The sequence below is a fragment of the Triturus cristatus genome, chromosome 4_1 (genome assembly GCF_964204655.1).
Source record: "Triturus cristatus chromosome 4_1, aTriCri1.1, whole genome shotgun sequence".
In the NCBI taxonomy this organism is placed as follows: Eukaryota; Metazoa; Chordata; class Amphibia; order Caudata; family Salamandridae; genus Triturus; species Triturus cristatus.
Window position 1 is genome coordinate 653929752 of NC_140585.1, and position 27634 is coordinate 653957385.

Below are 27634 nucleotides of genomic sequence, written 5' to 3' on the forward strand. Positions count from 1 at the left end.
CTAAGCATTAGTTCACACTATGCAGCTCTGGGCAACAAGCTTGCTTAATCTCCACAATGGCCCCCCCGCGGCGGGATGCCTGGCTTTCACCTTGGGGATGCCCAGTACAGGTTATCTCACAGGGAAAAACCATGACGGGTTCCCAATGCAAGCGCCAAGATGCCCAAGGGTAAGTTGAGCGCTATATAAGAACACATAATAATAATAATAGGGACTGGGAGGCTGTGCATGTTCTCCACTCAGGCGGTGTATTACAGGCCAGGTGGAGAACATGCTAAGTGTGCATGACTGTTTGGCTGGCCCAAGACGGTCAGACAAACCATTATGTGCACTTATTGGGCACAAACCAATAGTCCTCCCAGGCTGTGACACCAGCCCTGCCCACCCTAACCCAGCCCTATAGCTGCTAAAAATAAAATGATAATAACAATGTTATTATCATTTTATTTTTCATTTTTTCTGCTCTGAGAACAGTGGGGCAACGCTCCTCCACCTTAGCCTTAGTGGAGGAGCCGCCTCTGGATAACACTCCTGATTTTAAAAGTCTTCAGGATCGAAAACTGCTGCCTGTGGTTCTGCATAATCAAACATGTTGTTTCCTACTTGTGTGAATAGGCATTGGCGAAATTTTAATGATGGCACCAAAGTTCATTTCATTTTGGGATTTTGTATTAAGCAATATTAGTAAAATCTTGACAAATGTTGCATTTTGCAATTTTTGATGATCATTTGCTTTCAGGAGTCTTCTTTTTGCAGAAAAAGTCCCACTAAGAGAAATCGTGTGCTGAACCCAGTTTCTGCTGGCATTCCTTGTCTCTTTTTTTCTATGAAGTATGCACTCAACTGAAAAAAGTCACACGAGATACTCACATTTTGCTCTAAATGAGTAAGAGTGTAACATGTTCATGGAATTTTGTGAAGTCCTACTTGAATCCCTACTTGAATTGTTTTCCACTAGCACAGCATTGTAACACCATAATGTACTTCGCCACTAAAAAGTGTTTAATGCAAACTATGGTATAGTCCTTCCTTCATACTGTGTTGTTCTTGACTGCCAATTCTTTTTTTGTATTTTATTCAAAGGTGAAATCTTCGCCACTTGCAAAGAACTACAGATGAAGAAAAATATAAGAAAGGACGGTGAATTTCTTCTGACTCTCAAAGGTCAAGATATCAAGGTGTGCTAAAGCAACATGCATGAATTATACCCTTACTTAGCATTTTACAAATTGCCTGAGATGCTTGCTTTAGCAACATCAGAATGACACTCAAACTGTTTATCCTGGTGTGGCTGTTATAGAGCCATGTGGTACTTAGGATACTGTACGAATGCTGGTAATCCAATAAGGGCAAATTTGTGCTTTTGTGCCAAAGCATTTATCTCCGGAAGCAGTGTATAACATGTATCACTTTAACAATATCCGGTAATTAAACATCCAGGTAATACACAACTGATGTTTTTTTGTAGCTAAAATATATACTGGGAGATTTTTTTAATTTCAATGTGTCCACAGTATTTATCAATTTAGCACTGATATAACGTTTCAGGAAGGATCATATTTCCACTCTGCCACAAATCTGAAAAAAATATATATTCCCCCAGTTTCCCACAGGATAATACTTAAATATATTAATAGAGATGGAAATCTACCAAAAACACTGGAGGAGTGACAAGGACTTTGATGGGATCCAAAGACATTGACTGTTGTAAGTCATTGTTTATTTTATCATCTTGATATGGATGGTAACATATAGCTACTTTAGTTGACATATTGGTCTACTTATTCTCCGCCTAGCATGCCATCAATAATAAAGCAACAAGACTTCATGTTTTTGGAAAAGGTACCAATATTTCCCGATATCCTTTATCTGTGTGCACTGACTTTTCACGAACACCAGAACAACCTTAAACTTGTCACTATTACCCAATCAGTTCAATTATTCTATTGTGCACACACTACTTCAGCACAGTGATAAGTATTTAAAGGCACACCAACAACCCATCTTGCAATTTACTAATTTTATCAAAAAAGAAGAGCTCCCACTGTCCCAGGAGATAGATATTGGACCTCAATCAACTTAATGCTGTTGAGATAATAAAAAAGTGATAGGTGGTGTGCACCCATATCTGGCTCCTGCATTTTGAAAAGACAGCATCATTTACCTTACTAGATCCTGTTATTTGCCCTTCAGCTTTATTTGTTATGTTTCCATATGTAAAAAGTTAAACATTCAATAAAGATTGCTATAGAAAAATGAATGGTGGAAATAGCTGAACTAACATTTCTTAAGTAGTAGTGGTAGTACAACAAATGCATTCAGATTTAGCTATTAAAACATAATGACAATGCCATAAAAATAACTTTAGTACGTAACATTTTACAAATGAAATCACAGTAGTTAATAGAATATACAGTGACACATGTATTCAATATTAATATAATCAACAAAATGAGCCAAGTCATTATCCAATTTTTAAGAAATGTTACTTCAGTTAACATCTTCAGTAGACCTGGCCTAATGAGTCACCTTGTAATCTATTCATAAGGATTACAAATCAGGAGAAAGTGCATGATATGTTCGGCAATCCTCAATTTGGAATCCTAGTTCCCGATTTCAACCTAAACTTGCTCACTGTGGCTGTTAGATTGTGCAAAAGCAGATGTCCGATATAGCCAGCCCTTTCAAAAGGAAACTAATTTGCATTATAAGAGGTCAAGAAGTTGAATCATAGGGTAGACGTCCAGTCATAAAGTGTAGCCTGCAGTGCTTCATTTGTAAAATAAAGGGTACCGGTGACCAAAGGTCTGCTCAGAACTCCGCAGCTGGTGCAATTAAATATTGGCACGCCGAATACCAAGGCAGGTAGTCTTGAATCCACCACCTGCCTCTTTATTCAACCAGCAGATGCTCCCTGCCCCTTCATCTCACATTCACAGGTTACTGTTTTTTTCCCTTTGTGTTTCTCCTCCACTGTCATTCCAATCTGTGCATTATTCGCTCACTTGCACTTGGTAAATATTTGATCCGGAAAAAAAGATGCTGATTCTAAACAATAAGTGCCAGTGCCCAAAAAATAAGTGCCGGTAACAACCAGCTCAAATTAAACACTGGTGTCCTGTTCTTTATTACTATTTTTTTTCCTGTTTACGTCACAACTCCAGATTATTTTTAACATTTGCAAGCTACTGTAAAGATATCAGCCCATCATACCCCATCTTCTTATTTAGTGCACTGATAATATTGAGATTATCATTGTGAGATATCCTGTTGTTTGTTGAGGAGGGTGTAAGGCTTCTCTGGCAACAGACACAATCCCCATCAGGGTTATACACTAAAGTCACTGAATTAACCTGTGCTTAACCCTGTGGTAGCTTGGCACAAAAGCAGTCTGGCTTAACTTAGAGGAATGTGTAAAGTATTTATTCAGCACTTAAACAATAATAAAGTGAGAACATAGCACAAGAGAAATCCCAAACCAATTTAGAAAAATAGAATGCATTTTAATAATTTATATGACACCAAAAAGACAAAATTCCAATTAGTAGAATTGCAGATAGTTAATTTTAGGAGAATGGGTAAAAGTAGTGCTTAAAAGCACATAGTGCCAACTGTGAATGTCTGGTCGCACCTGACCAGGACAATTTAACAAGTTAAGGCGCTGCCGATGGAGTGTGGGCTGGATACATGGACCAAGTTAGGCCCATTGATGATTGTATCTTGACTCCGGGATGCGAAACATTGTGTCGCCCAGTGGGAGTTCTGATGAGCTGCGAGGGCTACGATGTGGGCTTGTGTCGAGGCTGCGTCACACTGTATCAGTTCCGATGAGGAGCTGCGAGGGCTGTGATGTGGGCTTGCATCGAGGCTGCATCGGTTCTGATGTAGAACTGTGAGGGTTGTGATGCGGCTTGCATCAAGTCTACTTCGAGCTGCACCGGTTCCGATGAGGTGCTGCAAGGCTTCATCGGGTTTATGTTGCACTGCATTACTTCTGGTGAAATCCACAACTGGCCTGGCAAAGCACCTTTAGCTCCACTTCAAGGGTCCAGGTCTGGAGGGGCACCACTTGGGAGACTAGGACTCACAGCAGGCAGAGTTCAAGAGCTGGTTTCAGGATAGTTGGGGACTTTTCTGTCCTTGAGGCTCTGATTAGGAGGACCGCCAACAAGCCCTTGGAGTCACTTTGATGGTCCTGGGTTCAAGGTGGAGGTCCAGTCCTTCTCACTCAGGCAGCAGAGCAGCAGGGTAGCAGAGCAGCAGGTCTTGTAGGAGAGCAGCAGAGAAGTCCTTCTTCTGAGTCTTCCATAGGTCCAGAATTGATATGAAGTGTGGGTCTGAGGGTCCGATATTTATAAGTGATGCCCACTTTAAAGCAGGAGAGTCTTCTGGATTTTCCCCTTACATAGGTGTCTGTAATTCCCTGCCTCCCTGACCAAGTCCCTGTCTGTTTGGGGGCACAATAGGCTAGTGTGAAGTCCTTAGTGCAGTGTGGTAGGTAACAGCTGTGCCCTCGATCAAGTCAGAGATGGCCCACCGTACCAACATCCACACCCTCTATTTTGATGCTGGCTGGAAAGCAGGGCAGCGGTCCTTCAGAGCAGTAGTCCAACAGACTGACCATCCTTTCAGCAGCACAGCATTCCTTCTTCCTGGTAGAGTTTCCACAGGTCCTGAAGTGTACTGAAGAGTTGGTGTCTGGGGTCCAGTATTTATACCTAGTTGTGACTTTGAATTGGGAGGAAGCTTCTAGAGACAGTCCTTTAAAGTGCACAGGTGCCGTGTCTTCGGGACCCTGGCTCCAGACTACCTACAGGAGCTGTGCAGCCCTTTGTGTGGAGGCTCAGGCAGAGCCTTTGTGATGTGCAAGTGTGGTAGATGACAGCTCCTCCCCGTCATTATCTCGGAGTAGCCCATCTTACCAACACCTATGGTCTCTTTGTCTCACTGTCGGGGATCAATACTTAAAGACCAGCTGCTCGCTACACCTAGTCATGTGACCCATGATCAGGCTGCAGACACCAAATGGTTAGGACAATAAAATGCAAACTTTCTAAATGTGCATTTTTCAGAATTGTGACTTAAAATCTGACTACCATTAAAGAGGATTTTAAATTGCAGTTATTAAAGGTAATAAGGTAACTCAATGTTATCCTTTGGGAAAGGTAGGCCTCACAGTATTAAAACTATTTTGTGAGTTTTTCACTACCGGAACATGCAAAGTTTAAAAGTACATTTCCAAGTTTTTCATTACAATGCACCCTACCCTATGGGCTGTTTAGGGCCTACTCTAGGGGCGATTTATATGTAATAAAGAGGGAGTTTAAGGCTCGGCAAGGATTCTTTTCTGACAAGTTGAATTGGCAGCTTGAAATGGCGTACAGGCTTCAATGGAAGACCTGGATATGTTTTAATGGGCTCCTAAAGTGGGTGGCACAATATATCCTCTAGGCACACTAGTAGCAATTAATTTAGCAGCCATTGGTATATGGTATACCATTTTAAAGGGACCTATAATTAAATGAAATATGCCAATCAGGTGTAAGACAATTCCATCATGTTTAAAGTAGAGAGCACTAGCACTTTAGTGCTGGTTATCTATGGTAGAGTTTGCAGAGTCCTAGGGCCAACAAAAATGTATTAGCAAAAATAGCAGTGAAGGCAAAACTTTTGGCGAAGACCCTGCAGAGAGGACCAAGTCCAACAATTATCTTCATATCAAAATGGTAGCTACTTGAATCATAGGACCTTATGATATCAACTCTTCTTCCAGCCTTAGGACCGGAACCGAGGTATATATTTTAATACCCAGATATGCTCGCTTAAATGTTTTCTGAATTGTTTCCCAGTCTTAATGGCACTTCTCTACCATGGACCAAAGTGGACGCTATTTATTCTCCTACTCCTGCATATACATATAAAGAACACACACCCCAAAATTATAACAAAGGCAACTAACCACTTAAAAGTGGGGAAACCAGTTTAATTTGGCTTGTTAATTTTTTTGTTCCAATTCCCAGTCTTCCAGAAAATTGTTTCAATAATTTACCATGTATCCCTTTAATTTTATGATTTGTTATGGTTGAATCCACATGTACAATTTAGTAGAATGGTTATAGAGAACATTCTTGGCCTGGAATATTCTTTATCAGCCTCATATCTATCTGTGATGAAAAACTACAGGGGAGACTAGAATGTGAAGAGGTATTTAGTTGATTAGATAGTCCCCCCCCCCCCCAGAAGAAAATAATTGACACGTTTTACAGTAATCAGGAGACTGAGGAGCAAGGAAAACATCTCTGAGATGTTATTCTAACATTGACTTGTGCCGAGTTGGACCCATATCATGGATGAATGCACAGTCCGTTAGAAAGACACATACTGGTTTGTTATAAATTTGGTTTAGTCTTGGGACTACTGAGTTTGCATAAAGCAAGGCATTCTAAGAAAATATGTCTATCCTGTTCCTATGATGTGTCATTGCAGAAATGCATTCAACCTTTTCTTCTATAACATGTATGACCACTTGCAGCAGCCATTTACAACCAGTGTTCTTGTCAATAATACATTAAATCTGTATTCCAATTTTGAAAATATTTTAATAATGATGAAAATGCTCATTCAGAGTGGGTCGCAATCCGACCCACCTAATGCTTATTAATGAGGTAGCTTGCAAACTGCAACTTACTCCACTTGGATGTCTTCACAAGGATGGTGGCCTGCTGAGGTCCGCAGACTACCATGTAAACAGGTTTTTTTTTAATGCTTCTAGCTTTCCTTTAAGGAAATGGGTTGTGTTTAAAAAAAATCAGTTTGTAAAAAGACATTGTTGGAAAGTTGGCAGTGGTACCCCGCACCACTGTTTACTCCCCAGTAAACTTTTTTTATTCACAAAGGGGAATGGGTCGCTTCTGTGAATGCATTACTACCCCAACTATGAAGGTGGTAAATTTTCAGTGTATTGGGATGAGATTACAGTTGCAAAACATTGATACATCTCATACTGATTTGCATTTTGGAAGGGATACCTACAACATGTCCCTTCCAATTTGAGAATTGATATCCATTCACAATCTCATTTCAGGAGTCAGTAAAAGTTTACAGTCCCCTAATAAGGGATTAGTACACCTATTTTATGATTCAGAGCATTTGTGACCACAAAATAGATTTGTACATCAGAACAATGGTTATTTATTAGCACACGGTTTTCCTCTAGTGGTCAGCCTCTTGTGCCCAACTGTAAGCTTTGATTGATCTCCAAACAGCAAACTTTAGTCTTGTATTAGTTTCAGACACATGACCAACTGCTGCTTGATTAACTCTGATTGGATTGATTGAAGGTGTTATTTGATATGGCTAGACAAAGGCTGATTCTAACTGTGCCAAGTGTAAATAGCTGACACTAAGGGGAAACACCCAACGCAAATTTCCCATGCTTTTAGTGAGGTTGCAACAGCAACATAGGTTGCCAGAGGGTTATATCTCCTTTTCCATTGCTCACCTATATTTAATGGGTGCTAAGGGAACTATGTACTGTAGCACGTTCCTATCTCCCAATACATCTCCCCACAACATAATATGTCCGAATGCATTCTGGTGGCAGCCAATTTCCATTTCTTCCAGTTTGTCAAAATTGTGTCAGCTGGCTTCATCTTGTCAGCATTAATGCCCAGATTTTTACAACCTGGCAGAAGTAGAAATTTAGCAAATTTGCCACACCACTTTCCCACAGGGAGATGGATGTACCTGCCCTCGATTTGAAATGGGCTGGTTTAAATGGCGTGCAGGCAAGGATCTGACCACTCGTTCCAATTCCACCAGACAAAATAGTTGTACAAAGACTCAAATATGGGCTACTTGTGATGCAGTGACCGCCACCTGTGAAAGGTGGGTGTAGCCTTTTTGTTTACCCGTCTCCTTGTGTCAAGATTTAAAGGGACTAGGAAGATAGTGCAGAAAAGTTAGGGACCTTGGCCATATAGAAAGTATGCTATCAACTAAGTTCCCATACAGCTTGCAATTCCATAGGTTGGATCTTATATACCCCATTTTCCCGTAATGAATCAGATGTGTTCCTGGTAGGGATGTCCTATTGTAGCTGGGGCAGCTCAAGCGACTCTGAGAGTTGGCGTTTTGATTGTGCACATCTGTACTCTCAATTGTCCTGTTCTCCACCTTCTCCATGCTTTCTACTTTCAAGGTCTCTTATGCACTAATCTGTCTTGTGACCTGACTGGAACAATCTAGCAACATCTTGTTTTTAAACCTGGTAAGTAAATCATTTGTCACTTATGTTACATTATTTTACTAAAGTCATAAAACGCTAAATGCATGTGTTAAAAATATACTGCACATTTCATTGATCAAGGATGGTTGAGAGACTGGGTCAAACCCAACCAGTATTTTATAATGGCATAGAATATATGACTATATGGGGAGTGAAGATTTCTGCCACAACAGCTTTTGGTTCAAACTATTTAGTGCGTTCATCATAAATTATAGTGTTGACCTATATTTTGACAAATGTGATCGTCAGTTGCAAACGATTATGAACCCCATATCTCTCAGGGTCTCATGAGGGAGCTATAAACATTTATATATTAAATTATATGAGTGAATCTTCATGCTTCTCGCTGTTCTGATAGCTTGTCTGGGGTTTTAAAGTAGCAGTGTTCTGGGGGATGTAAACAGGCAGACACAGGCTGCACTTAACCTTTTCTCTGATTCAATGATTTTAAACAGATTTTCACTTTTTTAGACCATTTAAAATGCTTTTAATTTCTTTTGCAGGTTCATTGCTCGGGAATGCAGTCAGATAGCCCAAAGGAATATATAACATTGCCTAAAGGAGAAGCAGACAACTTCTCAGAAGTATACGGCTACAGGTGCTGAACTCTGAAAAAAAAAAGTTCTTTTAAAAGAGACAATCTAAGAATGGATGTAAAGGGATGTAATTTTTGCCAATGTTTTAATTTAATCATTGTGGTTTTAGTTTTATTTAGTAATTGCAGTAACAGGGTTTTCCCTTCATTATCTCACGTGACATTTATTTTCGATGGCTCCCATGTAAAAGCCTCCCAGCACTACTCCCTCCCTTTTGGTGAATTTAAATTTGTGGGATTAGGTCTAATTCTGTTGCAGAAACTTCATGTTACTTGTGAATTCAAAGTTCAATTACCTATTCTTCTAGAAAAAGACATGTCTCTGAATACATTACTTAGGTGACTGGGTTGTATTTAATGACACTTTTGAAAGAAAGAGGACATGCTAGCATTCTGTTGTTAATGGGTGTCAGCTTCAGATGGTAGGTGCAGAAGTAGGCAAGTAGCCGAGATTGGACCTTACAAACATGAATTAGTCGTGGTGGAAAGTATTCGATAACCTACATAAGGTCTTGGTGTGGGATGCACAAAGTAATTACTTCATGAGGATATAGAGGGGCCTGATAGATAGGTGTAGATAATGAAGGGGGATGTGAACTTTAACCTGACTCAGACTAGAAGACAGTGGAAAAGTTCCTAGATAAATGACAGTCTGGTGTCCTTGTGTTTTGGGCTACAATTAGCTGACCCAGCTGCACTATGCTCAGATTAAATCCTAGAAAGATTAATTTTTAGTGTGATAAATGTCGCAAACTTTATGTAATACCCACATAAAGCCTGTGCCTAGAAAAAAAGGTGAGTTATTGAAGCAAGAATTCTGCTTTAGAGCTTTATCTTCGGTAAACTCCTCATAATCCAGTCCTCTAATATTACAACGGAAGGAAAACCAAATGAACTTTAGTTAATTGTTAAAAAGCTACATGTACATGCTGAAAATTAGGAGAGATAACAGGGGTCTTGAGGGATTTTAAAGGTGAAGGCTTTAGAAATAACAGCCTCTAACCTTTCTGTAAGTGAGAGAGAAGCCTGGCCAGCAAAGTGTGCAGCTAAGAACAGCCATTGTTTTCATAAACCTGTAAGTAAAGAAGGGAATGAGTGTTATCCCAGTTGCAACATTTGCCTTGCCATTTCAGTGCAATTTCTTTCTGGAAACCAAATAGACTGGAGTTAACGGGTGGTGAATGGCATCATCTATGGATTAGAGCGGAATAGACTGAGTGTTTCATAAGGAGTGCAGTTAGGATGGTAAATTTGAATGGCACATTTTTGAGTCAAGAACATTAAGCATATTGCGAACTTGGCTCTATTATTGGTGATTACGTTAGGTATTTTGATGTTGTATATTTTATTTGTTACTTTGTTATTTATTGTATTATTGATTTGTTTTGCATTGATTTCGTAGGTTGAGCCCAGAAATAAATGCTTGTGCTAGTATATTTAAAAAATCGATATTTTTATTGATTTTTGCAACAAGAAAGACAGCCACTATTGCTACAAACATTGTCAGGTTATAATTACAACATATCGCCAATACTTGTTAATTTGCTCCTCTTATCCCCTTTTCCCAGCCCTGCCCACCCTTCAGGCTCACACCAGTTCCCTTTCCTTTCACTTGTCATAGATTTATGGTCGTACTCCTGTATTGTTGCCAAGGATTCCAGAACCCCTCCCATTTTTTCGGGCACTCCCTTCCTTCCTATACATGTTCCTCTGCCAGCATGCACCAGTCCATGTCCTCCATACACTTTTGAATATCTAGTGTGTCATGGGCCCCCCAGCTCTTTTCTATGTTTCTCCTTGCCACTTAAAGTCCCAACATCAGTAGGAGCTTAGTATACTTTGGTGCACTATCATCGCTACATACATTAATTATCATAGTTTTGACCATACTGTCCCAGTTGCTGCATACGGGTCCTTCCTCACCATCTCCAAATAGTGCTGATTCCTCACACAGGGTCAGACATTACGTAGGAAGTCTCCCACTTCATCGCATCCCCTGCTACATGTGCTGGAGCTCGCACTCGTCAATTTGTGGAGGACTTTCCTTGTGTAATATGATCGGTGCAATATCTGTAGCTACACCAGATGAAACCCGGATAGTATTGCAATCTCTCTTTGGGCCTGTAGAGCCTCCTCCCACTCCCCATCCTCAAGTGGACCCACTTTTCTCTCCCAGTCTCTTAGCGTTGAGCCCTACGCTATTCAATCTGTATGTCCAACCGTTAGCAGCTGTGGCCAGGAGCTGAGGACTAACGGTAGTATCCTATGCTGATGATACTCAGTTGATAGTAGCACTCTCTGACGAGTCCACACAGGATGCTCTCAAGTTCCGGAGAGATCTTGCAGCTGTCGCAGAGTGGATGACTGCCAACTGTCTCGATCTTATCGCCAGCAAATCTGAGGTTTTGCTGGTAGGGAAAGACTCTGAGCTGTGGAGCGAGCGCTGGTGGCCTGCAACCTTGGGATGTGCATCTGCCCCCAAACAGGTGGTTAAAAATCTGGATGCATGGGTAGACTCAGCCCTCAGTTTCCAGGTCCAAACCAAAAAAGTTGCAGGAACCTGCTTTGGACTCCTGCGTGGGCTCATGCCGCTGCTGGGTTTCTTTGATCCTTCCATTCATCAAGTCATCATCCAGGCCGCCATAATGTCTAGGTTAGATTATACCAGTTCTCTTTACCTGGGGGTTAACAAGGCTGAAATTCTACATCTGCAGAGGGTTCAAAATGCGGCTGCTAGAACTCTCCTTGGCCTTCCTAGAACTTTTTCCACAACTAACGCCATCCGCCAACTACATTGGTTGCAGGTGGCTAGGCGTGTCGAATTCAAGTCCCTCTGCTTCGCCTTCAAAATTATGAATCTCTCCTCTCCAGGCATCCTGGCAAACCTGCTCTTACCCTATACACCCACTCGCCAACTTTGATCTATGGGCCAGCATCAGGCGGATGTTCCCCGGGTGAAGAGGGTGCGTGCAGGAGGACGTTCCTTCCGCTCCCTAGCTGCTAAACTTTGGAACTCTCTTCCTATACACATCACAGTATGGATAACTACTTGGAATTCTTCAAGGCCACTAAAACTCACCTTTTACCTTTGATTTAGGCTCTGCCATCAGTCTGTAGCCTCCCAATTCCTGCCGGTCAGTGCTGGGACGCCCCTTTGCTGGGGCAGCTGTACGCTATACAAAACCTTGTAACATAACATAAGTCTCTTCTGAGTTCGGTCATCACCTCTGGTTAATTGTACATAATTTTCCTATATATTAGGGAGATTGCTTTTTATGTTGATAAGTTTAACCTAATGCTAGGTGATTTGCTTGAATTTAGGCACACTCTTTGTAAGAAACATGGAAGTGGAAGATGAGATTCTAATAATGTTAATGGGGCTTTTGTATCTAGAGAAGCAAGGGGGAATGTTCACACACAATGAGTCATATTTTGAATGGAGATACCCCTTGAATGCTTAGTCCTCAATCTATAATGATATTATTTAAATTGCTCAGCAGAATCTTGAGAGTAATATATGTGGATTTATCCTGACAGCTGAAAGAATATTTGCATGGTATTCCTTTTTAATGTATTTATGGCAAACCGATGATTAGTCTTTTTATATTGGTCAGCTTTAGTCAATGAGTTGTGTGATTTGGAGACATGTAGAGAGAACAAGGAAGAACATGCCCAGAGCTTCTTGGGTAAAATTGTTGCGAAACCTAAGCAGAGTCTACACTTTTAATGAGTCTCTGAAGCTTTCTACTTTGTCTCTAATGAAATTGCAAAACATGATTGAATTGAACAAAATACCTTATGCTTGGGTCTCCAAGAAGCTCGGTTGATTGATTTGTCAAAATGGAATTGGTATGTAGAGAAGTGATAAGGCCAGTTCATAAAACAGTTTTGATTAGCATTCATTTATGTCCTTGGTGGTATATTATGAAAATGAGTTTCTCTTGTTGGTAATGTGAAAAGAATGCAGTGCTCAATTTGTGCCGGTGCTTTCCGGAGCTTACTACCGGCACTTATTTCTTAGGGCCGGGTCTACACCGATATCGATTTGTGCGTAAATAATTAAATTTGGAGCCGCTGACGCCTGCCTTCAACTGCCCGGGTGAAGACCCTACCTCAACAGGAACAAATAGCAATATTAGTAGCGTTAGTGCTCTATCACTGAAAATTGAAAAATGCATTAGCTCGGCCCCATCCGTTCCTCCTTGGCGCTGAATCGTCTTTCCTCTTGAGCCGGATCAATGCAGTTTAGACCAGTGTTCCCACTTTTTGCCCGCTATACTGTACTGCGCAGCTGCAGCAGTGCTAGTGAGTCGAATGAATCGAGGGAGTCATCTCAAAAAGTAAGCAGCGTGTTTCGCGATGACTCAACAGCAGGCCTCTCAATAAACCCAAAAGGCAAAGTAAGTGAGTATTTCGTTTTAACATGCACTAGTAGTACTGTAGTGTGAAGCAAATATGTTGTTTTTATTGGCTGATGTACGTTCCGGTAAAAGTGCACCTCATTTGCTGCGCGTTGTAATTATGTAAATGATCTATGATGCGAACACTACAGCGAGTACAATTAATTGCCGTGGACACCACTATGGGATTCACGAGGGCTCAGATTCATAGTATGAATAAAACGTTTTCGTGCCTTCCTGAACTTTTGCTTGGTATCCTCTGGTAATGAGCCCTATATTCAAGGGTCTGTGACTGAAAATCGTCGATTTCCCTTGGTCCGGTGCAACTCTGTACTTTGAAAGTCCAAGAGCATCTGACTGACCTCTTGGTCTGCCCTGGGATTATCTGTATTTTATTTACATGTAAAAAAATCGTACTTGCTACAACTACTTTCATATCACAACACAAACACACACCGTTTCAGTATCCTACAATCACTATGAGACCCCCCCCATCAAATCATATTATCTCAGTACCATACACCACCACAAAATCTCAGTCACACCCTAACATACACTGACCCCAGCTCTGACAGTTGGCGCACTTACTGTGTGTGTGTGTAGAAACAACCACTGCTACAGCCGGTTCGGTAACTGTTGCATTTATGCAGGAAACGCATGCAGTGGTGCTGGTCACTACTATATATGTTTGAATAAGTGACCACTGCTGCAGCCTGTGTTGTAACTGCTTTGTTTGTGGTGGACCGCTGTTGGACCTATGGCTTTGTGTGTGTGTGAAGACGTGTGTACTGTAGCGTGTGCTGTAACTGGTCTTTTTATGCGGTAAAAGCTTGTACTGCTGCTTTACGTATTCTCTGTGTGTGAGGAAGTGTGCACTGTTTTGTCTGTGTATGAGAGGGAAACTTGCACTGCTGCTGTGTGTGTGTGTGCATATACTTAACCCACACTCTGTTGAATGGACCAGTCGTTACAGTGTTGTGCATTAAGCTTGAAAACAAACAACCTGTCTATACAACAGCTAAATACATTGTTCATTGCCGAAGCACATACCTTTGTGTAATCACGGAGCCTCCACGTTAACTTTTTGCAGTGCTTAATTTGTAAAATATGAAGTCCAGGTGCTCAATTTTTTTTAGGATGCCACACCCACTTCCCACGGCTCCACCCACTTTCTACACTGGCTCCACCCACTTGCTCTAGTGGCTCCACCCGCATCCTCAACTGGTACCACATAAAGCCCAATGAAATACCCGACCTGAATTTCAGCAAGGGAGGTTTCCTCAAGTAGGGTTTTCATAGGAGGTTCCCACCGCCCCTTGAGGAAAAGTTTTAAAAAATGAAATCAAAAGTGCATTTAAAGCACAATTTTGGAATAGATTGGCTAAAGTTATTAATGCATTGAAAAGGGAACAAGGTCGAACATGTACGCCAGGGTGGATGTCTTCATCCCATATAATACATGGCCACACCACCACCTTTTGTACAAACCACTTAAAACCTTAGTGCGTAGCACTTTTATATTATAGAGTGAGCATGCTTGCAATCATGAAGAATACAAATAAAATCTCTAGTGCTGCAAAATTAGACACACAAAAAACCTGCTGGATGTGTGCTGCATACAGATATTAGAAACACTTCAATACAAGTCAGTTTTAAAAAAAAGCTGGAGTAGTTTGGAAAGTGTAGAAAGTGGAAACATGCAGAAAGAGATTCTAGCGTTTCTCTATGTAGGGGGTGCAAAAAAACATTTTCTCTGCTTGTTCATGTAAACTATTAAAATAAAGCAGAAGAAAGCGATAGCAAAAGCTGTAATCTGCTGCTCTAGATGGTCCTGTTGCAGCTAAGCAACAATAAGTTCATGTCACAACTTCGTTTTTGCCTGGGAGAGGTGTGAAGAGGTCTGAATAGACCACACATCTGAGACTATCTCAGGGAAATAGAAGTCCTCAGCTTTAGCCCTCTCCTTGTTTACACCAATGAATAAAACAGAGTCAATGAAAGAAAATATCAGCCTAGGATCACACAAATTGGCTAAGTAGGGAAGCCGGCAGTGATCCCAAGTTTCCAATTTTCACTGCAACTCAGACACCAACTGGGGATGTTTTTCTGACATCAAAGTGTGATGTTTTGTCCTGAAAGACGATGTTATAACGAAGGTGACAGGCAGAATAAATGTTATTTTTGACGGGCATACAAGCTCTTCGTTAAGGGGAGAAACTGAAAACTATGTTACCTTCTTGTAGCATACGGTACAGCTAGGTAGGTGAGCTGTCCTGAATAGCGGCCAATTCTCCCCATAATGTGTGCCACTAGCCACTGTTACCTTTAGCCAGTACAAGGTTTTCAAGAGTAAAGCACATTACCATGTGGGACTACTAGTTTCACTTTATAAGATTTCAAGAATGTGTGCTGATGTCAGAAAAACAAGACTACCTGAACGTGTCACTTAGGGGCGGCTCCTCCTGTGTCCTCCTCCCACATGCCCTTCCCTGGCCAGTACCCTCAGTGTGACCTATGCCCCCATGACCACCTCACACTGCAATCAGGCCCTTGCCACAAATGTCCCTCAGACCTGAACGTGCCAGTCCTGGCAAAATTCACGTTCAGGTAGTCTTATTTTTCTGCCATTAGCTATGTACCAGTGTTCAGTGGTGTATTTGTCTACAAAGCAGTGAAATGGCTCTTTATGCTAAATAACGTTTTATAGTGTGGGGCCCACGGCTGCAGTTTTTCCTCCACTGCTGCTGGCTTTTAACTTTAAAGAAAGATTTATTTTTCCACAAACGTTAAAAGCCAGCAGCAGTGGAGGAAGAACTGCAACCGTGTGCCCCGCACAATAAAACGTTATTTAGCATAATGAGCTATTTCAGTACTTGATAGACAAAGCGCTGAACACTGGTACAAACAAACTACTGTTGCCATCATTTTTCACAGTCATTACTTACCGGGACTGCGGGACAGCATTTATAGTTTCAAATGATCTGCGAGGCATGTCTGCTGCATGATTACTGGTTGCTTCCGTCGTCGGGTGATTAATGTGGTAGTATCGTAGCTGTGGTGTGCTGGGCGGGCCGTCAACGAAGACACTGCTGATTGGTCTGACTCTTGCCACACACTTGACGATTCGCCAAGCAGTGGCCAGGCTAATGTTATATTTTGCAATTGTATTGTTCATTGGTAGTGCTTTAGGCTAGCGCACTACCAATGAATGATTGCAAAATGAGATGCGACGTTATCTACGCTGCGCCGAGGCAGGGACCTCCGAGGCAGTTTCACTTTCCTGCGGAAATGTGTGGCACACAATAAGGCGGGCGGCCGAGCTTCCATCATCCCATTTGAAATATTTATGCGCACGCAGTCACGTGGTAACAGTGCGATATTAGCTCTTCACAGGGGAGACTCGGACCCTACTCTTAACATAGTGAGCAGCACACAGCCAATTATTTACATTACCAATATTGCGTGTAGAGTACAGTGTACTCTACACGCAATATTTGTAATGTAATAATAACTGGCTGTGTGCTGCTCAGCGTGAGAGTGTAGACCCGGCCCTGAGAAATAAGTGCCGGTGCTTAGCACCGGAAAGCACCGGCACAAATGAAGCACTGACTTTTTGTCATTTTTGGGAACCAACTGCAAGGGGATATTTATGGAAGCATAGAGCACATTTGAGTCCTTGTTCAGAATCCATGATACCCTGTTATGAGATTCTACTTCCTGTTAGAGTGGAGGATGATGGGAGTTTGCATAGGAGCCTTCTGCCCCCCCCCCACTAAATCACCCAATATTGTGCCTCATAATTCAGCATTGCATCAGGAGCCCTCCCCCCCTTTAAGACATTAAGGTGGTAGTCAGCTCTGTTTTTTTAAGCAGTGTCACAAATAAATATCGACCCTTAGGACCGCAATAAAAAGTCCATTGGAAGGCAGTATGGCAGACTCATATTTTCTGAAAGTCTATTTAGTTGATATTTTTCATATATTCATTGGATAGGGACTCCGTCTGAGAAAAAGGCCTGATATTCTGAGTTCAAATACTTCTAGTCTGTGACAGCAATATACATCTGTATAGATGCTTTAAAGGTAGCTTACAGCATTTCAAATGTATACTTCCTTGTTGGGCAGGAAAAAAACCCTACAGATGATAACAAAGCTTCAGGTTTCATAGTAACTGTCTCCTAGGACAAGAACCCAAAGACATGTCTTCAGGAAGTTCCCTGAGCCAACCTCTTGAATGAGCCTTGGAGGCTCCCGTCACTCTGACCATCTTCTGTTATATTACATAGTCCTGACTTTGAGGCTTTTTTTGTCATGCTTGTCGTTGGTTGTTATTTTCATCCATTCGAGAGCCTCTCAGCCTCTGACTGCCTCAAATAGGTTTTAAGTGCACTTGGGACCATCAATTGTAAACATTTACTCCTTTCCGTTCAACTATTGCCAAGGGTAAACTGTGTGTGCACTGTATCACTGCCAAGGAAATACCCAGGTTGTCTTTTGTGTTATAGAAACAGCATGTTCCATCCAGGGCGAGGTCACAGCGGTTGGAAGCTGTGAAAAAAATATTTAATTGCCCTATGGTGTGGTATTGATCCAGCTGATCCTTGCAATGACCCTGGATATACCAAATAACATCAAATGTATTCATATGGATGCCAGTGATCATATTGCAGCCTCATGGGGACCTCAATACTTTATTGGCACTCATAGTGTTCATCTGAGCAACTGTGTTTTAAGCAGAAGACGGATACCGAGGTCTTTCTCACCAAATAGAAACATATGGCCAGTTAGATCAGAAGATGCAAGTATTGTGCACTTCTAAGTAGAAAGGAAAGTGTTAACTGCCTGACTAGCCTGTGGGTATAGGTCAACCAAAGGTAGGCTTGGGGTTGACTGAGGTAGCTTGTCAGAACGAGGCAAGAGGTGGGAAGCTCAGGCCACCAGGATTTCAGAATGTTTTAACAGGGATTAACATGAAACTGGAATCCGCATCTTTGGTGCCATCCAACCCACAGGAGATTAGCAGCTCCTCTGTTAGGGAATAGGAGCATGCCGTCCCGTCCGTTCCTCCTTGGTGTTGAACCATCTTTCCTCTTCACAAGTCGCACCAATGCATATCAGTCCAGTGCCCACACTTTTCACCCACCCAGCGTACTGCACAGCTGCAGCAGCGATAGTCAGTCGAATTGACTCAAGAAGCTAGCAGCGTGTGTCACGTTGACTCCTGCAGCAACAGGCCTCTGATTAAAGCCAAAAGGCAAAGTAAGTAATGATTTCATTTTAACATGTATTAGTACTGTAGTGCGAAGCAAGTATGTTGTTTAATCGTTGAGGTCCGTGCCCGGAAAAACGTTTGTTTTTATGTAAATGACCTGCCGTGCAATTCTGATTCTGCAATTCTGATTGCTGGGCTACCCGAGTAATATTAATGTGTCTCCGAAAAATTGATTACGTGGGTGGCGCCAGGAGAAGTGGGCGTGGTCTCCTACAAAAATCTGAGCACCTGGACTTAATATTTTACAAATTAAGAACTGCAAGAATGTATGTTGTGTCTGGCATTTTGTAGTGGTTGTGATATGCTGTGTTTTTTTCTGTGCTAGTCTGCTTGTGTGCTTCAGTATTGCAATACGATGTTTTATTTTGCTGTGGATTTTGTGGTGCACTCACGCTTTGACTATTTTGTTTTGTTCTGCCTGTTAAGTTTTAATAGTGATGCTATCTTGCTTTGTAAATGCTATTGTGTCATGTTCTGCAAATATGGCTACATTTCCAATCAAATACAGTACCTGTATTTAAAGTTCTGGGGACAAGCAACCACTTACGACTCTTTAAGGTGGTAAAATAGTGGTACTGTAACTCTTCAATTGTTTATGACTCCAGGGGCTGCATTACAAATATGACGCTCTGTTCCTGTTTGCACAACAGTGCAACTTCAAATTCGTGCACTGGACACAAACAGGGCTATTGCACCCTATTATTGACAATGTCCTGCCCACAAGCCAGATGCAAACGCACATCTGCCCTGGGGGCAGCACATTCATGAAATACAGACTGGATGCTTGAAGCAGCTGCTTCCTCATTCACTCTGCAGCTGAAACCTCCCAAGCTGCTCTTCCCGAGCTGATATGTGTCCATGTGTTCCTGCCAAAAGGCCTAAGCCATTGTTTCTGCTCTGGGAGCAGTTTTCACACCTCAGTTTTTACACCTAATTAGAAAAAGGCTGTATTCGGGAAGTTGATTCCACAATCCCTTTATGGGGCTGAATTATTGTCTGTGAACCATCAGGTTTGGGAATGTCAGTAGAGTGTTTGTTTAAAGAGTCTCCAGGCACTTCCAATGAACTCAATGTTGCAGGTCTTGCAGGTGGAGCTTAACTTTGACTCCTGGACCCTGCTTGCCAGATCACATGTTTAGCAATCTGTGCATGGCCATAAACATGATAACATTAAAGACAATTTGCAATCTATGATGATGCAGGAGATAATATCATCTGCAAGCAAATTTTTATGAATTGTTATAGTGTCAGTGAGGAAAAAGGGATTAGGAATTGATTTTTTTAATGTATATAACCATATGACGGTGAGTTTGCTGCAGAAAGCTCTGAAAGAGTTAAGCTCTGTTCAACAGAATAAAGACAATCTGATAGAGACTTCTAGCTGCAGATTCCCTACCTTTGAATTTCCCAGGCGTCAGGCTTGATTCGTAAACATTTGCTTACGCGCGACATCGGGTGGCTCCATTTGGCTCCGTGTGACATCGGTAGCATTAGGTATCACATTGCGGTGCCTACATAGGCGCCACCCACGCGTGTGGAAGTCAGCTCTTTTCTTTCTGCGCCAGTTAAGCACCGGTCCGGGAAGAGCTACTCCTCTGTCGCTTTTTGGCAAGCTTTTTTCTCGACGTTTGATGATATTTTAAATCCCTGCAGTTTAGCGGAGATAAAACAGAAATTCTGTATTGTACGGCAAAGAAAGTTCCTCTTCCTCTTCCACTCCTGGCCAACTTCTGGCCTATCACTACAGATAAGCCACTAATACCCTCTAAGGCAGTGCACAATCTACGGATAGTATTTGATGACAAACTGAGTCCAGAAGCCCAAGTGAATAAAATGGTAGGGACCTGCTTTTCCCTAATCAGAGCACTACGGAAAATACAATGCTACTGACTTCAGCAAGAGCACTTGTGGTGAGAAGAGTCATTCTGAGCCGGTTAGACTATTGCAATGCTCTGTTATTTGGGTGCCCCAAACTCTTTGATTAAGAAACTTCAGAGAATTCAGACAATAGCTGCGAAGCTAGCCTTAAAGAGACCACGCAGATCATCAGCCTCTCCGTCCCTCAAAGAGCTCCACTGGATCTCAATGACACAGAGGATACAGTTTAAATCGCTCTGCATTGTATGTATTTAAGGCTGTGCATGGACTTGAACCCATGCCACTGCAGAGCAAATTTGTTTGGTATGCTCCGACCAGAAGCCTTTGTTCTTCAGCAGCCAACTTGGTTAACATGCACATGTTTAGAACAACAAGGTTTGGAGGAAGAGCATTCAGCTCTGCAGCTGCACGGCTCTGGAATGAACTTCCGTCTAATCTTAGACAAACAGAAGACCTCTTACACTTCAGGAAGAAGTTTAAAACATGGCTCTTACCACAGGTGTAACTCCAGCCGTCATCCACTAATAACTGACATCTTCATAGTAATATGTGCGAATAGTAGAACTAACGTAATTCAGCTCCAGGATACCCTTGGGGTAATAGTGCGCTTTATAAGATTAAGAAAGAAAAAATAATAATATTTTTGACGACGTTGTGTGGTAGGGATGTCAGGACTAATCTCCTGATCAAAATGTTTCATCCTGGGGCTTCCACTTCTGAACCCATTTTGCCCTTTAATGAGGCACTTACGGACGTCCTTCTAGGAACATGGTCCAAGCTTAGCACAGGGGCTCCTGTGAACAGGACGATTGCACGCCGCCACCACCCAGCACCGGGCAACTCAAAATTCCTCAGCCAACACCCTCCTCAGAAAGTTTGGTTGTGCAGGCCTCTACTTCCAAGGGCGCATTCCCTTCCGCCCCTCTGGATAGGGAATCCAAGAGACTGGACTCATTTTCCAAAGAAGATGTCTCCTTCCTCCAGTCTGGCATTGCAATCGGTGAATACCGCATGCTTGTTGAGCTGTTTCTCCCACTCTCGTTGGGAAACGGTTGCGCAGGTGCTGCCACAGGTCCCGGTGGAGGCCCGGGCTGTGCTCTCCCAAGCTGTCAAGGACGGGAGAGATGCGGCAAAATTCGCCATACGGTGTGGTTTGGATACGTCCGATTTGCTGGGCAGATCTATTTCACTGACAGTGGCCTTGAGGCACCACGCCTGGCTTTGCACAACTGGCTTCTCGGAGGATGTCCAGGCCAATTTGATGGACATGCTTTTTGATGGAACCTGCCTTTTTGGGGAAAAGGCAGACTCGACACTGGGCTACTCCTCCACTCCTCGTGGCCAGTCTTCCTTTCGCCCCTTTCGTGGTTATCCTAGTCACCGTCCTGCACAGAGTGGCCGAGCCGTACGTGGACGTGGTACATTCCATCCTCGGAATGAAGGCCACAAGTCGTCTACCACACTGCCCCCGGCAGCCGCAGCCTCCAAGCACTCCTAGGCTGATTCTTCAGGACCACACTACTCCAGTGGGTGGGAGAATGTGTCACCATCTCCCCCGTTGGAGATCTATAACATCAGACAAGTGGGTCTTGCAGATCGTCCAGGAGGGTTATTCTCTTCCATTCCTTTCTTTTCCTCCTACTATTCTGCAGAGTCAGGAACGGCTGGTGGAGGATCACTTAAAGCTGCCCCAAGAGGAAGTTACAGCTCTTTTGGCCAAAGGAGCTATAGAAAGGGTTCCAGCTTCAGAAGTAGGCAGTGGCTGTTATCCCCGCTACTTTCTGATTCCGAAAAAGAACAAGGGGCTTCGGACCATCAATCTCTTCCTCAAAAAGGAGGAATTCAAGATGCTCACATTAGCTCAAGTCTTGTCTGCCCTAGACCAAGGAGACTGGATGGTGGAGTTGGACCTGCAGGATGCCTATTTTCACATTCCCATCCTGCCGGCCACAGACGTTACCTGCTGTTCAAGGTAGGCCACAAGCACTTTCAGTTTAGCGTGCTCCCCTTTGGTCTTACCAGTGCCCCTCAGGTGTTCATCAAGGTGATAGTTGTGGTTGCAGCTCATCTGCGCAGGTTTGGGGTTTCAGTTTTCCTCTACCTCGACGACTGGCTGTTGAAGGCGTCCTCGTCCCAGGCAGTCGTCTCCCACCTTCAGACTACGGCGGACCTCCTGCATTCACTGGGGTTCTCTATAAGCATGCCAAGTCACACCTGACTCCTACTCAGACGCTCCCTTTCATCTGAGCTGTTCTGGACACAGTGCAGTTTTGGGCTTATCCTCCCGAGCAGCAGCGAGTCCAGGATATTCAAGTTATGATTCTGATATTTCAGCCTCTATCCTGGATTTCGGTGAGGTTGACTCTGAGAATGTTGGGCCTCATGGCCTCATGCTTCCTGTTGGTAAGACACGCGAAATGGGGTATGCGGGCTTTGCAGTGTGACTTGAATTTCCAATAGGCACAGCATCAAGGAAATCTCACCTGCATCGTTCAGATCTCGGAAGGGACTGCGAAGAATCTGCAGTGGTGGTTAACGAACCGAGATTGGGTCAAAGGCAGACCTCTCTCCCTTCCCCAACCAGATTTCACAATTGTGACGGATGCGCCACTTCTGGGAAGGGGCTGCCACTTGGGAGAGATGGAGAACAGGGGTCACTGGTCTCCAGCAGAGACGGGGTTCCACATAAACTTTTTGGAGCTCCGAGCGATTCACTTTGCATTGAAATAATTTCTTCCTTCTGTCAAGGGAAGTTGGTGCAGGTGTTCACGGACAACACCACCACCATGTGGTACTGCAACAAGCAAGGCGGGGTGGGGTCGTTGACCCTTTGTCGAGAGGCCCTGTGTCTCTGGACATGGCTGGAACAACAGAACATAACCCTGGTGGTTCAACACCTGGCAGGTTCTCTGAACGCCAGGGCAGATGATCTCAGCCATCAATGCCTAGTGGATCACAAATGGCATCTCTAGTCGGAGGTGGCGCAAGGTCTCTTTCAGCAGTGGGGAGAACCTTGGTTAGATTTGTTTGCATCCGAAGAGAACTCGCAATGTCAGCAGTACTGCGCACTGGAGTTTCCAAGGTAGCTATTTCTAGGCGATGCATTTTGTCACGAGTGGCGCTCAGGCTTGATGTACACCCTTCCGCCCATACCACACCTGCCCAGGGTTCTGAAGAAGATCAGGAGAGACCGGGCCCAAGTCATCTTTGTGGCTACGGACTGGGCAAGGAGAGTCTGGTATCCAGAGCTTCTGAGCATGAGTGTCGATCCTCCGATCAGGCTGCCCCATCAGGAGGATCTTCTGTCGGAGCAGCAGGGGTTGGTTCTCCACCAGAACCTGTGAACTCTGTGCCTCCATGCATGGAGATTGAGCGGCAGCATTTGATGGCTTTTAACCTTCCTCCCAAAGTCTGTAATGTTATTCTGGCGGCCAGGCAGCTCTCCACTGAGTCGGTATACATCTGCCATTGGCAGAAATTTGTATTATACTGTACAGAAAGGTCTATTGACCCTCTTTCTGCTCCTCTTTCTACTTTCCTTTTGTTCATTCTTACCCTTGCCCAGCAGGGCTCTGCTTTGGGAATGCTCAAGGGTTACCTTTCTGTCTGTCTGCTTTTTTGCGGCTGCCAGACCCGCCTTCCGCCTTTAAATCTCCTATTGTAAATATATTTTTGAAAGGCCTGGTTCATTTATTTCCACCTACACCCTTTGTTATGCCTCAATGGGACCTTAATTTGGTCCTCACTTATCTGATGTGCGCGCCTTTCGAGCCTTTGCACAATTGTCCCCACCGGCTGTTGACCATCAAAACAGCCTTCTTAGTGGCAATTACTTCGGCCCGGACGGTGAGTGAGTTGCAGGCATTATCCAGCTTGCCTCCTTATCTTATGTCCTTTCCAGACAAGGTGGTGCTTCGCACTAGGGCATCATTTTTACCAAAGGTTGTGACCCCTTTCCATCTGGGTCAGTCCATTACTTTGCCCACCTTCTTTGCTCCCCCACATCCCTCTAAGGAAGAGGAGTGTCTCCACCGACTGGTCCCAAAAAGAGCATTGTCGTTCTACCTTTACCGTGCAAGAGAGTTCTGGGTGCATGATGACCATCTCTTTGTGGTGTATGTGGGAGCAAAGAAGGCAAAGGCAGTGCAGAAAAGAACCATTTCTAGCTGGGTTGTTCTCTGCATTAAAATATGTTGTGCCTTGGCGAAGAAGCAGCCCCCTGAGGGATTAAGAGTCCATTCCACCAGGGGAAAAGCTGCGACTACGGACTTGGCTCAGGGTGTCCCAGTCCAAGACATCTGTCCGGCAGCGACGTGGACATCATTGCACACGTTCTCAAATTTGCCTTTATGGTTAAGTACGCAGGGACGGGCATTTTGCATGCTCAGTCCTGCAAGACTTTTTAGTCTAGTCCATGAGTCTGCAAACAACTGCCGGGATGGTATGGTTTGGGTATCTGATTCAAAGGTAAGGAATTTGCAGCTAGAAGTCTCTATCAGATGAACAAGTTACTTACCTTCGGTAACGCATTATCTGATAGAGAGTCTATCTAGCTGCAGATTCCTCACAGCCCCACCCATGCCTCCCCGCATTGCAGACTGATGTTGTAGGTCTAGGGTTACTCCCCTTTCAGGGCCCTGGTTTCGCACACGTTTGCACACGTTTGCACACGTTTACATCAGTTACTTCGTGGCTCTGTGCTTCTGGCGTGGAAAAAAGAAAAGTACTGACATCCGCGCGCCTGGGTGGTGACTATGTAGGCACCGCGACATCATAACCAACGCTACCGGCGCCAACGACGTCACGCGGAGCCGAATGGAGCCACCCAACATCACACAAAAGGGTATTGCTCTGCAAAGGGTTCCGGATCCAGCCTGATGCCTGGGAAATTCAAAGGTAAGGAATCTGCAGCTATATAGATTCTCTACCAGATAATGTGTTACCGAAGGTAACTAACTTGTTCAGTGATACCTCACTACAAAAAGCTCTGTAAGTCAATCTCTAGAGTACCTCGGAACAAGGCTTCTTTCCCTTACCTGTGTCAGTACCTAATGAAGAGACTGAGGAATGTTATTCTCCATCTTCGCATTCGGATTCACCCTGGGTGGAGGACTAGTGGTTATAAAACTAGGGTGTTGGAAAATACAGTGAGAACTCGGTTACCCACCTACTGCTAGGCTTTCTCCTCTTGTTGGATGAAACTATAATTTTGGATATTTAATCCACAAAAATTATAAATGCATCTGATTCATCATATGAACAGATTTATGTACACGTGTTGTCTTGGCAGGTTTGGGTGTTACACCACGTTCGGGAATCGTACTTCTAACGCTCTATGGCCACTTAAAATAAAATGTTGTGCTAAATTCAATCTCACATCTCTTGTGTGATTTAGGTTACTTACTTCTATGTTTCGTCTCTTCCAATGTTGGACCCATGTATGGTTAACCACACATACACACACACACACATACACACACACACATACACACACTTTGGGCCTCATGTAGGTAGCGTACCAGTTACCACTTCTTAAATACCGAGCCGTACCGACTCGGTATTTAAGAAGTGGTAACTCGTATGTAGGTAATGAGTCGGTAATTTTTACCGATTCGTTACTAGTCGGTGATTACCGAATCGGTATTTACCGATTCGGTAATGAGGCATACCTTCCCATCGATGGGAAGGTATGCCTCATTACCGAATCGGTAAATACCGATTCGGTAATGGGGGGAACACATACAAGGGTGGCAGGGTGTCACATTGACACCCTGTTGCACCCCTGTTTCGGCCATGTGTGCACATGTGGCACACATACATGCCCTAAGGGCATGTATGTATGCCACATTGCACACTGCTACGCGGGTAAAAATGCATGAATACATACATTAATTATTTACCACCAACTAAAAGTTGGTGGTAAATACCGACTCTAAAACACACCCACACACTCCCCCTACATCTCGATTTTGCTGTCGGAATTTACCGAATCGGTAAAATTACCGATTCGGAAAAGTTACCGATTCGGTAACATTACCGATTCGGTATTATTACCGATTCGGTAATTTTACCGATTCGGTAAATTCCGAAAGCAAAAATTGTCCCCCTACATACCATTAGCCAAAATACCGGTCGGTAACGGTAAAATTACCGAAAATCGGCCGTTACCGACCGGTATTTGGCTACCTACATGAGGCCCTTTATGAGATAAATCACGTTTGATGTGTCCCAGTTCCAGAATACCTTAATGAGGTATTCTTATTGTGACCCGGAGCATCTCAGTTGGAAGTACTAATGATGATCAAGATGAGAACTTAATTCATGCTTGGAATTGCTCTTGCTTCCATCAGTTGCATCATTTTACCAAAAGAGGTTGAGGAATTCAGGTTCATACACGGCCTTATGACAGGAAGCAAGAACTCATAACTTCTGGTCAAATCTTTTTTTAGACATGATGATTTTACTTTTCAGACGATAATGTGCATATATTTAATAATTGGTTAGCAAGATTTTCATGAAATTTGTACTTTTATTTAGGTAGCAGGTTCTTAATCAATCTTTGGTAAATGTGCTAATGTTAATGCATAATATACGTCTGTATTTCACCCACAAGCTCCAAAAATAAAAGCTGTATTTCATTTTGTAGGCTAAAACATCCCTACGAGTGCCCCTTTAATGGAACCAGAAATCTTGACTGTATATGCAGAAATGACTATCTTGCAGCTGGATACACCATGTTTAGCAAAATAAGGCTGGATATCATCTCAATGCAAATCAAAAGTACGATTTTATTTCCTTTTTCAGTCAAAAAATGTGAAAATATTGTTCTGTGAAATAAATTAGCTCAAATGCTATCAATGTGAATATTTTGGAAAATGTGCATTATGCATGTTACCTTTTACTTTTATTCAGATTCTATAGAACTTTATTTTATTTGAATTGACAAATTCTGGGCTGTAGGTGACCTTGTTCTGCCAGTCTTTTGCTGCCAAATAAATTATGGGTAGGCAGTGGTAGGATGTGGGAAGGGAAAGATGCAGTGGGTTTATGAGTTTGCCTACAAGCGTTTTGTAGTCTGACCAGCTGTGCTGAATGGTGTAATCTAATCTGCTACTAACCACAAACACAGTTACGGATGAAACAGCGTATTTCATCACAACTATGTGTAATAGCAACTTACTAATGCCCATGTCTGTAACAATA

The 27634-nt window shown here is 43.1% G+C and overlaps 1 protein-coding gene across 3 annotated transcripts in view; it reads left to right on the forward strand.

The window, feature by feature from the left end:
• ADAMTS20 (ADAM metallopeptidase with thrombospondin type 1 motif 20) overlaps positions 1 to 27634 on the forward strand; it is a 1386529-nt gene that overhangs the window by 1255624 nt on the left and 103271 nt on the right. For all 3 annotated transcript variants that reach the window (XM_085653052.1, XM_085653051.1, XM_085653053.1), the window contains 3 exons: positions 1084 to 1178; positions 8791 to 8885; positions 27078 to 27211. In XM_085653052.1, coding sequence (XP_085509178.1) covers positions 1084 to 1178; positions 8791 to 8885; positions 27078 to 27211 — 324 coding nt within the window. The remainder of the gene's footprint in view (positions 1 to 1083; positions 1179 to 8790; positions 8886 to 27077; positions 27212 to 27634) is intronic.